We start from the raw sequence: 12,340 nt of genomic DNA, 5'->3' as shown, positions 1-12,340 counted from the left end.
TTGTATTTTCTCTCCATTTATAAAATAGTCATCCCTTTCATTTCTTTTTCCAAAGTGCATGACCATACACTTCCTGACACTATATTCTATTTGCCATTCCTTTGCACATTCTCCTAATCTGTCTGTCCTTCTGTAGCCTACTTCCTCAAAACTACTTGCCCCTCCAGCTATCTTCATATCACCTGCAACCTTCCCTTGCAGAGAGCCCAATGATCCAAAAATCTTATGCCCTCCCTCCTATGCCAACTCCTTAGCCACATATTAAACCACATAATCTTCCTAGTTCTAGCCTCACTAGCATGTGGCATGGGTAGCAATCGTGGGATCACAACCATGGAGGTCCTGCCCTTTAACTTAGCACCTAACTTCCTGAATTCCCTCTACAGAACCTGGTCACTGTCTTACCCATGTCATTGGTACCTACACGGATCATGACTTCTAGCTGTTCACCCTCTTAAGTGGGAATGGTGATGATCGATCTGAGATATCCCGGATACTGGCATCCGGGAAGCAACATACCATCCTGGAATCTCATTCTTGCCCACAGAACCTCCTGTCCATTCCCCTAACTAAAGGATCCCCTGTCACCACAGTTTCCCTCGTCCCCCACTTCCCTTCTGAGTCTCAGAGACAGAGTCAGCGCCAGAGACCCGATCACTGTGACTCTCCTCTGTTAGGTCATCCCCACCGACAGTATCCAAAGCAATATGCCTGTTGTTGAAGGGGATAGCCACGGGGATACTCTGAACTGGCTCCTTAACTTTTCTCTTTCTGATTGTCACCCTGTTTCCTGTATCCTGCACCTTGGGTGTAACTACCTCTTTTATGTCCTATCTATCACCTCTTTCAGTTTCCCAAATGATCCAGAGTTCATCCAGTTCCAGCTCCAACTTAACACGGATTGTTAAAAGCTACAGCTGGATGCACTTCTTGTAGTCATATGGTCAAGGACACTGGAGGTCTCCCTGCCTTCCCACATTCAACAAGAGGATCATTTTATCATCCTGTCTGTCATCTCTACTGTTTCTAGCCTCAAGATCATCACTCTGACTATGTCCACTCAGGTGATGGTCACTGCACTTTCAACTGCCTTCCTTTAATTTGCTCTTACTAATCAATCCCAATTGCTGACCAGTTGCTGGTCAAAGCTCCATTATGCTACTGCGACCTTTATCCTCAGGCAATGGACCTGATTGAGGTCCCCTCCTCTCCAAACTTCTGATGTTCAATCCTCCAGTAGGCTCAACCATGAGCTGCTCTAAAAAACTATGTCATCTAATGTTACAAAATGAGGTTTATTCACTGAGAAATTGGGCAAAGGAATGGCAGATGAGGCTTAAACCTGAAAAGTGCAAAATGAAGCATTGTGTATGTCTGTCCTTCCAGGGTAGGACTGAGGAATGTTGTAGGATATAGAGACCTTGGGGTATGAGTACTATGTAATTGAAATTGAAATTTCAAATTCTCTGAAAGTGAAAACTCAGATAGACAAGATGGTGAAGAGGGCATGTGTCATGCTTACCTTCATCAGCTGAGGTATTATAAGAGTTAAGATATCATGTAACAGTTGCACAAAACATTGGAGTGGCTGCATTAATAGTATTAAAACATAAAAAGGGAACAACACAGCAACGGTCCCAATCTAATTAAGTAATTAAATCAATCCCTCTACTATACATTATCCATATCTTTCCATTCTCTTTACAATCAACTGCCCATTTGAGAGCTTCTTAAATGTTCCTACAAATGTTTGTATTATATTTGCTTTCACCATCACCACACAGATTGTTCCCACTGACAGAATTGCACACATGCTTGCCTCTAATGCAGTGACCTCTATGTCCAGCCGCTAGACACAGCCAATGAAAACAGGCTGACAGCATTGACAGCAGCTGGTGACAGTCCTCAGGATCCATGTAGCAATGGCCAGGATAAAGCTGGCAGCACAGGTCCACTGGGAGGTCGTTTTCTGAGTGGCTTCTTGAAGTCATTCTACAGTTGCCCTCTTCAAGCCCACTCAGACTTACCTTCCCATCCCACCCACACCCCTCTCAGAAGACTATAGACCAAGCCTATCCAGCAGTCCAACATCCTGGTCCACAAAGTGCTGCTTCCCATAACTCTGGTAACAAGATCGCCATGGAGAGATCCTCGCCTGCTCTTTCACTCCTCTGGACTAATGAAAGCAATCTTCATCCTCTTCCACATAAGTAGAGGGGAACCAACCGATCTACAGGCAAGCAAACAGCTGTTAGAATATCTGGGAACAAGACTAAAGGTCACACAGGAAACTCCAATACAGTCAGGCAGCAAGAAAAAAGGAGAGAACTGCACTGGCAATGGACGATCACTGATCGTTGACCTCCTCACATGTTAGCCTGGTCCAATTGTGTTCATTCACCTGTCACCAGAGTCAGCCACCCAACCTGCCCAGTTGTCTCAGTCATGCAATCGCCTACAGTCAGACTCCCTACATTCACATGGAGCCAGGATCAGTCCATTCAACTGCTTGTTCAGGATGCATACAGTTGAACTCATCCTCCTGTTCACACAGTCACCTACAGTCATTCTTGCCCTGCTGTTCGTAACCAACGAAAGTTGGACTCACCTTCCCATTCACACAGTCATCTGCAGTCAGACTGGACCTCCCATTCACACAGTCACTTACAGTCAGAGTCACCCTCCCATTCACATCACCTAGTCAGACTTGTCCTCCCATTCACACAGTCACCTCTAGGCAGACACCCTCCCATTCACATAGTCTCCTAGAGTCAGATCCCCTCCCACTCACCCAGTCACTAAGATACACCCTCCCATTCAGTCACCTACAGTCGGACTCATCCTCCCATTGACACAGACACCTATAGTTGAACTCACCATCCTGTTCAGTTACCTACAGTCAGACTTACCCTCCCATTCACTGAACCACGCCACCATCCATTGGGTCCTGTCTTGCTGTGAATCGTCACCACGTCTCCTTCCTGCAGGGTCAACTCTCTCATATCGCGGGCGGAGAAATCGTACTGGGCCACAGCCACACCGACCACTTTCGGCCTCGGGACTGTGAACCAGAGCAGAGGTGCATCAGAGGTTGGCAGGAAACGAATGTGCTGAAGAGCCGGCTTCTATTTGGTACATCTCTCTGACCTCATCCAAGCCTCCTATAACCCTATCCAGCCCCTATATCCTCCTCTAACTCTGGAAAGGCCTTACACCCTCCCTGTCTCCAACATCTTCTGCCTGTACCTCTCTTTGTGATGCCCACCACACACAACACTGCTCCCAGTCTGTGTAAAACCAGAGATTGCCTCCAGTGATAATCTATCCCAGGGGTGTCAAACTCATTTTAGATTGGGCAACATGCGACCTCATGTGGGCCGGATCAGTTGTGCACGCGCGTGTACTTCCACAGCTTTTGTTGCCTTCATTTTTTCAACCTGCTCTCATGTGTCTCAATCTCTGCTATAACTACAAAGTGTTTCACTTTACAAATTTTGTTTCTTATGAAGACGATTGCCTAGCAAGCATTATTTTTATGATTGGTATTAATTTACAGTCGTAGGCTACAAGAAAGTTGTGAGGAGAGAGAGAAAAATGATGCTATTTTGGTTAAGACTGTTCTGGGAGCCACACCCTTTCTATCAACAAACCATTTGAAATCGAACATTAGCAGACACAAATGTAGACCTAACAAAACAAATTGTAAATGTAGGCTACACAACTATACTTAATTTTTATTAGCCTGCTACCAGCAATCAAACTCAGATAATGAAGACAGTTAGCCTCTAATTTGTATTGAAGTGATCACATTTACAATAATAGAATAGTCAGAAAGTGAATGAGTAACAATATTATGACACTCAATATTTCATAATGCATTTTGCTTACATGTCACAGTGCATTGAACAGTGTCACTCATTTTTCACTTGCTGCTTCCAGACACCTGACATCTCTTGGCTTTAACCAGCCTGTCAACATCAGGGACCAGTTTCTGGGCAGTTGTGATTTTCATAATGTCATTTAGATGTCTGTGTGTCAGCTGCGAGTGCAGTTTGGATTTGTTAATGTTCATTATGGAGAACGCCTGCTCACAGAGATATGTTGTCCTGAACATGCAAAGGATCTTTGAGGCAAGGTCTGTCATCTTGGGGTACATCGGTCCCAGGTATTGATAGAATGAGTCCAGACCCACAGTCTCAAATTTATATTTCAAAGCCAAGTTACACTGAATTTCAATTAGTTCCATTTGGAGTTCTTCTGACACATCTGATGCTGCGTTGATGGCAAACAGCGAGCCAAATAGTGAGAATTCCTTCTCTAGCTGAGTGAAGACTTGGAAACGATTCTGAAACTCACTTTTCAGCCGTGATATTTTGTCCTTGTACCTGTCCATGTTGTCATTATTCCCATGAGTGACACGCACAGACTGCAAAGAGGGGAAATGAGCTGGGTTGCTCCGGGATAGTTGTATCTCCCACAGACCTAATTTAATTTGAAAGGCGCAAATGCTGTCGTAGTATTCCGTATCAAGTTTGTTGCGGCCTTGCATGTTAACATTAAGCACATTTAAGTGCTCTGTTATATCCACCAAAAATGCAAGATCATGAAGCCAGTCTGGGTCATCCAACTCTGCCACTGGCTTCCCTTCCTCGTTCATGAATAGTCCAATTTCCGCACATAGAAACATAAAAACATAGAAAATAGGTGCAGGAGTAGGCCATTCGGCCCTTCAAACCTGCACCACCATTCAGTATGATCATGGCTGATCATCCAACTCAGAACACTGTACCAGCATTCCCTCCATACACCCTGATCCCTTTAGCCACAAAGGCCATATCTAACTTCCTCTTAAATATAGCCAATGAACTGGCTTTAACTGTTTCCTGTGGCAGAGAATTCCAAAGATTCACCACTCTCTGTGTGAAGAAGTCTTTCCTAATCTCGGTCCTAAAAGGCTTCCCCTTTATCCTCAAACTGTGACCCCTCGTTCTGGACCCCATGTAATTGGAAAAAACGTTTGAGCACAACCCCTCTGCTCAACCAGCGGACTTCAGTGTGGTAGGGTAGGCCGTGTCCAATATTACTTTCAGACAAAAGAGTGTCAAATTGCCGATGGTTGAGTCCCTTGGCTCTAATAAAATTAACCGTTTTGATCACTACATCCATGACATTGTCCATTTTCAGGCTCCTGCTACATAACGCCTCTTGGTGTATAATACAATGAAAATTCCAGAATTCCTGCTCTGGATTCTCTGTTTGAACTTTCTCTCTGAGTTTCGCAACAAGACCTGCTTTTTTCCAGACCACGGATGGTGTGCCATCTGTTGCCAGGCTGACAGCGTGACTCCAGTCAACCCCCAGTCTGTCCAAGGCCTCGATGAGGCAGGAGAAAACGTGGTTCGCCGTTGCAGTGTTTCTCATGGGCACCATCTCCACAAACTCCTCGATGACAGTCAAAGATGCATTAACACCACGAATAAATATTCCCAATTTAGCTACATCAGTCACGTCGGTGCTCTCATCAATTGCAATAGAGAAGGCAATAAATGACTTCACTTTGTCTTTTAGTTGACTGTTCAAATCTCCTGCAAGATCCCTGATTCTCTCTGCCACAGTATTTCTTGACAAGCTGATGTTACCAAAAGCCTGACTCTTCTCAGGGCACACCAGCTCAGCCAACATCAGCATGCATGCTTTGATGAATTCCCCCTCTGAGTATGGCTTTGACGCAGCAGCTATTTTGTTGGCAATAATATAGCTGGCCTTGACAGCTCCATCATGAGTCTCTCGAATTTTGGTGAACAATGATTGCTGTTTTTTCAGAGCTGCTTCAAGCTCGTTTACCTTTTGCGTTCTGAGTCGTCCTGTGTACTTGTCATATTTTTCTCCGTGTGACGTCTCATAGTGTCATTTGATATTTACACTTTTGCCACAGCCACTTGTTGCGAGCATATCAGACACACAGGTTTGCCGTTCACCTCACAGAAGAAAAAATGATCTTTCCAATTATCGTTGAATATCCGACCTTCGATGTCAACTTTTCTTTTCTTGGAAATATTTTGAACCACAGCAGCAAACAGTCTCAGCCTTGCTACAGGTGTTACTTACCTAAGTACTCTGTCAGAGTACCCTGTGTCTGACAACGTAAGTGGGGCCCTAGTGGTCTTCAGTGCAGGGTGGTAGGCGTTTATGCACAGCGGGTGGTTAACTGCCGCCTATTGTTGTCTAAGTGCTGCCGGCGCATCTGGTGGCACAGACAGTGGTGGGGGAGAGAGCAGCTGCCGTACAGATACTTAATAAATGGTCATGAATATACTTTTTTTTTCCCCCAAATAATCCCGCGGGCCGGATTGGACCACTTTGCGGGCTGGTAGTTTGACAGCCCTGATCTATCCTATAGTAAGTGAGGTGATCAGAACTATAGAGAATACTGGCTGAGGGGGGTGTCTAGCAGCCTGCAGAAGTATAACAGATTATGGTTTGGATACCCCGTGGATCAGATTTGACTGAGGAGGCAGATGGTCCATAAGTGGGCAGGCAGAGAGGTGGTACTCACATGATTTTGCTGCCTGGGCAGCTCTGTAACCAGTGAGACACTCTGGTATCTTATATGGAATCTGCAAGGTAGTATCCAGACATCGAAAACCTTCCTTCAGGGAATGGTAGCCATAATAATCCACGAGGTCCTGGACCAGAAAGTGAGAATCAATGTGAGTGACCAGCGGCAGATTACTCCCTCTCAGGAGGGAACAGCAACAGATCTCAGTGTCCCACTGCTCACACAATCACTTTTGCCCATTTAAGCTCTCTCATTTGCTTTTCTGCTGGCTTTGACATCCCTTGTCAGCCACGGTTCCTTTACCTTAAGCTTCCTCATCAAATATAATTCATTGCACAAAATCTAATCCATAATCACTTTTCCCATTGTGGGCTCAACCCACTATCTGCTCTCATACGCATTCTACAAATTCCTTATCTTGGGATCCAGCACCAACCTGATTTTCCCAATCTACTGCATATTGAACTCCCCCATGTCTATTGTAACATTGCTGATTTTATGTGTGTTTTCTATATCCTGTTTAATTTGTACCTGACAACTTGGTTACTGATTGGAGCCTATATATAATTCCCATCAGGGTATTTTTCCCCTTGCAGTTTGTTAACTCTACCCACAAGTTTTCTATATCTTCCGATCCAACATCATCTCTTTCTAAGGATTTGATTTCATATTGTACCAGCAGAGCCATGCACCCCATCTGCCTACCTATCTGTTCTTTCAATACAATGTTTATCCTTGGATGTTAAGCTCCCAACCATGATCTTCTTTCAGACACAACTCTACATGATCATCTACCCTATCTGTATACTGGGTCCATTCACATATAATGCCTACAGTCCAGTATTCATCACTCTTTTGATGTTGTCCCATGTTACAATTCAACTCATCACCACTGACTATAATTTTGTGCTCTCATCTGCCTGTCCTTCCTCATACATAACAAAACATAATGGCTCCGTCTGTAGTAGACACCGGATGCGCCTAGTTTCTCCGGGGTGTAGGCCTGGGTGATGAATATGGAGATCCTGGGCTACCCAGACATTAAGATCCCCCTCTCGGCCTCGCGGATGTGGTCCAAAGGAATGCGAAGCAGTACATACTGCATCTATTTGTATAGAACTTTGACCAGTGGCCAATCCAGACATCAGAAGTTTGGAGAGGAGGGAACTTCAATCAGATTCACTGCACAAGGATAAAAGGCAAGAGCAGTTCACAGCAGCCTAATAGAGCTTTGACCAGCAGCCAATCAGCGTTCGGGATTGATTAGTAAGAGCAAATTAAAGGAAGGCCAGGGCAAACGCAGTGGGTATCATCGTAGTGGCCAGCATCTGAGTGGACATAGTCAGAATGGTGATCTTAAGGCTTCAGCTCATCTAGGCTTCTTCAAAGAAAGGCTTTCATAAAAAGCAAAGGAAAGGAAAGCTCAAGTTTTTTTTCCTTCTCTTCTTTATATCTGCTAGGCTAGGACAGTAGAGTCAGGCAGAATAGAGCAATGCTACTCTTGCGGGATGTGGGAAGGCAGGGAAACATCCAATATGCCTGACCACTGCAACTGTGAGAAGTGCATCCAGCTGCAGCTTCTAACAAACCACGTTTAGGAGTTGGAGCTGAAAGTGGATGAACTCTGGATCATTCAGGGGACTGAAGAGGTGATAGATAGGACATATAGAGAGGTAGTTACATCCAAGGTGCAGGACACAGGAAACTGGTTGAAAGTCGGAAAAGGGTTAAAAAACCAGTGCAGATTACCACTGTGGCCAATCCTCTCAACAACCGGTATATCACTTCGGACGTTGCCTAGGGTGGTGGGGAGGGGTACGTGGCAATGACCTAACAGAGGAAAATCAGTGGTTGGGTCTCTGACACTAAGAATGCCTCTGTGATTCAGAAGGGAAAGGGGAAGAAGAGGCACGCTCTGTTGATAGGGATATTTGTTAGTTAGAGAAAGGGATAGGAGGTTCTGTGGTCAAGAACGAGATTCCTGAATGCTATGTTGCTTCCTGGGTGCCAGGGTCCGGGATATCTTGGATCGAGTCCTCAGTATTTTTAATTGGGACGCTGAATAGTTGTGGTCTGTGTAGATACCAATGACATGTGCAGGACGAGTGATGAGGTTCTGCATTGGGAATTAAATACTCAAATGGCAAAAGAGTGCAAATGTGGCTTATAAGAGATGTAAAAGCTTATGTAAAAGCAAAAGAGAGGGCATACAACAAAGCAAAATTAGTGGGAACACAGAGGATTGGGAACCTGAAGAGAGCTACTAAAAAATCATTAGGAGGTAAAAGATGAAATATGAAAGCAAGCTAGCAAACAATATCAAAGTGGATAGTAAAAGCTTTTTCAAATATGTAAAAAATAAAAGAGAGATGAGAGTGGATTTAGGACCACTCAAAAATGAGACCAGAAAAATAATAACAGGGGACAAGGAGATGGCAGATGAACTAATGAGTATTTTGCATAAATCTTCACTGTCAAAAACAGTGTGCCAGATTTTGAAGGATGCGAGGGAAGAGAAGTAAATGTAGTAACTACTACAAGGGAGAAGGTGTTTTAAAAGCTGAAAGACCTAAGGGAACATAAGTCACCCGGACCAGATGATGAACTGTACCAACACACATCAAAGTTGCTGGTGAACGCAGCAGGCCAGGCAGCATCTCTAGGAAGAGGTACAGTCGATGTTTCAGGCTGAGACCCTTCGTCAGGACTAACTGAAGGAAGAGCTAGTAAGAGATTTGAAAGTGGGAGGGGGAGGGGGAGATCCAAAATGATAGGAGAAGACAGGAGGGGGAGGGATGGAGCCAAGAGCTGGACAGATGATTGGCAAAAGGGATATGAGGGGATCATGGGACAGGAGGCCCAGGGAGAAGGAAAAGGGGGAGGGGGGGGAAAACCCAGAGGATAGGCAAAGAGTATAGTCAGAGGGACAGAGAGAGAGAAAAAGGAGAGTGAGAGAAAGAATGTGTGTATATAAATAAATAACAGATGGGATACGAGGGGGAGGTGGGACATTAGCTGAAGTTAGAGAAGTCAGTGTTCATGCCATCAGGTTGGAGGCTACCCAGACGGAATATAAGGTGTTGTTCCTCCAACCTGAGTGTGGCTTCATCTTTACAGTACAGGAGGCCGTGGATAGACATGTCAGAATGGGAATGGGATGTGGAATTAAAATGTGTGGCCATTGGGAGATCCTGCTTTCTCTGGCAGACAGAGCGTAGGTGTTCAGCAAAACGGTCTTCCAGTCTGCGTCGGGTCTCGCCAATACATAGAAGGTCACATCGGGAGCACCAGACGCAGTATATCACCCCAGCCGACTCACAGATGAAGTGTCGCCTCACCTGGAAGGACTGTCTGGGGCCCTGAATGGTGGTAAGGGACGAAGTGTAAGGGCATGTGTAGCACTTGTTCCGCTTACAAGGATAAGTGCCAGGAGAGAGATCAGTGAGGAGGGATGGGGGGGACGAATGGACAAGGGAGTCGCGTAGGGAGAGATCCCTGCGGAAAGTGGGGGTGGGGGAGGTAAAGATGTGCTTAGTGGTGGGGTCCCATTGGAGGTGGCGGAAGTTACGGAGAATACTATGTTGGACCCGGAGGCTGGTTGGGGTGGTAGGTGAGGACCAGGGGAACCTTATTCCTAGTGGGGTGGCGGGAGGATGGAGTGAGAGCAGATGTACCATAGCGTTCTATTAGAGGTAGTGGTACAGATTGTGGAGGCATTAGTAATGATCTTTCAAAATTTATTAGAGGCATAGTGCCAGAAGATTGGAAAACTGCAAATGTGACTCCACTCTTTAAGAAATGAGGAAAGCAGCAGAAAGGAAATCTTGCCTGACGAACCTGTTGGAATTCTTTGAGGAGATTACAAGTAGGATAGATAAAGGGATGTTGTATATTTGGACTTTCAGAAAGCCTTTGACAAGAGGCTACTTACCATGTTAAGAACCCATGGTATTACAGGAAAGTTAAAGCATTGGCTGATTGGGAGGAGGCAACGAGTCGGAAGAAAACGATCCTTGTCTGGTTGGCTGCCAGTGACTAGTGCTGTTCCACAGCGGTCGGTGTTGGGACCACTTCTTTTTATGCTGTATATCAATGATTTAGATGATGGAATAGATGGTTTTGATACCAAGTTTGCAGATAATACAAAGATCCCGACAGGTAGTGTTGAGGGAACAGGTAGGCTGCAGATGGACTTGGACAGATCAGGAGACTGGGCAAAAGATTGGCAAATGAAGTGCAATGTTAGAAAATGCACTTAGGCAGTAGAAATAAATGTGCAGACTATTTTCTAAATGGGGAGAAAATCCAAAAATCTGAGGTGCAAAGGGAAATAGGAGTCCTTGTGCAGAACACCCTAAAGGTTAACTTGTAGGTAGCGTCGGTGGTGAGGAAGGCAAATGGAATGTTGGCACTCACTTCACGAGATCTAGAATACAAAAGGAGGTGATGTGATGCTGAAGCTTTAGAAGGCACTAGTGAGGCCTCAGCTTGAGTATTGTGAACAGTTTTGGGCTCCTCATCTAAAAAGAGATGTGCTATCATTGGAGAGGGTTCAGAGGAGGTTCACAAGGATGATTCTGGGGATGAAAGGGGTATATGAGGAACTTTTGATAGTGCTGGGTCTGTAGTCGCTGGAAATTAGAAGGATGAGAGGTGATCTCATTGAATCCTTTCGAATGCTAAAAAGGCCTAGAAAGGGTAGCTGTGGAAAGGATGTTTCCTGTGCTGGGGGAGTCTAGGACAACAGGGGACAACCTCAGGATAGAGGGGCATCCATTTAAAACAGAGATGCGGAGAAATTTCTTTAGCCAGAGGGTGGTGCATTTGTGGAATTTATTACCACAGGCAGCTACGGAGGCCAGGCTATTCGGGGTATTTAAGGCAGAACTTGATGGGTTCTTGATTGGACATGGCATCAAAGGTTATGGGGAAAAGGCTGGGGAGGGGGGCTGAGGATGGGTAAAAAGGATCAGCCATGATTCAATGGCAGAGCAGACACAATGGACCATATAGCCTAATTCTGTTCCTATGTCTCATGGTCTTAGTGAGTTAGGGCTAAGATAAAGGGCAGGACATTCAGGATTGTGATCTCAGGATTGCTACCTGTGTCACGTGCAAGTGAGGCTAGAACTAAGAAGACTATACAGCTTAATATGTGGCTAAGTAGTTGGTGTAAGAGTTAGGGCATAAGATTTTTGGATCATTGGGGTCACTTCAAGGGAAGATGGGACATGTACAGAAGGGACAGTTTGCACCTGAACTGGAAGGGGACTAATATCATAGCAGTAAGGTTTGTTTATGCATGATAGTGGGGTTTAAAGTAGAGTTGCAGGGAGGGGGATGGAAACCAGAGTGGCAGAACAGTTAGTGGAGAGGTTGTGGAGGCTGATGTTGGTAAGACCTCCGACAAAGTTAGGAATCAGAAGGTTGAGCATAATTCGACAAAATTGAAAAGAATGAATACAGGACTGAAGGTGTTGTATCTGAATGCGTGAAGTATATGGAATATGGTAGATGAACTTGCAGCACAGGTGCAGATTGGCAGGTATGATGTTGTTGGCATCACTGAATCATGGTTGAAAAACTATAGCTGGAAGCTTAATGTCCAAGGATATGCATTGTATTGAAAGGATAGGCAGGAAGACAGAAGGTGTGGCGTTGTTCTTTTGACAAGTAAAATATATCAAATGATTAGAAAGAGGTGACATAGGGTCGGAAGGTGTTGAATCATTGTGGCTAGAGCTAAGGAACAAAGGTAAAAAGACCCTAAGTTGTATTGGG

At 45.0% G+C, this 12,340-nt stretch overlaps 1 protein-coding gene across 3 annotated transcripts in view; it reads right to left on the bottom strand.

The window, feature by feature from the left end:
- Nucleotides 1-1,579: 1,579 nt before the first annotated feature.
- The window catches only part of LOC140205711 (guanine nucleotide exchange factor VAV3), a 374,002-nt gene continuing 363,241 nt past the window's right edge, over nt 1,580-12,340 (bottom strand). For all 3 annotated transcript variants that reach the window (XM_072273243.1, XM_072273245.1, XM_072273244.1), the window contains 3 exons: nt 6,557-6,686; nt 2,910-3,061; nt 1,580-2,230 (listed from right to left, as the gene is read on the bottom strand). In XM_072273243.1, coding sequence (XP_072129344.1) covers nt 2,177-2,230; nt 2,910-3,061; nt 6,557-6,686 — 336 coding nt within the window. In that variant the 3' untranslated portion in view covers nt 1,580-2,176. The remainder of the gene's footprint in view (nt 2,231-2,909; nt 3,062-6,556; nt 6,687-12,340) is intronic.

The sequence above is a fragment of the Mobula birostris genome, chromosome 12 (genome assembly GCF_030028105.1).
Source record: "Mobula birostris isolate sMobBir1 chromosome 12, sMobBir1.hap1, whole genome shotgun sequence".
In the NCBI taxonomy this organism is placed as follows: Eukaryota; Metazoa; Chordata; class Chondrichthyes; order Myliobatiformes; family Myliobatidae; genus Mobula; species Mobula birostris.
This window is presented reverse-complemented; position numbering and strand designations above follow the sequence as displayed.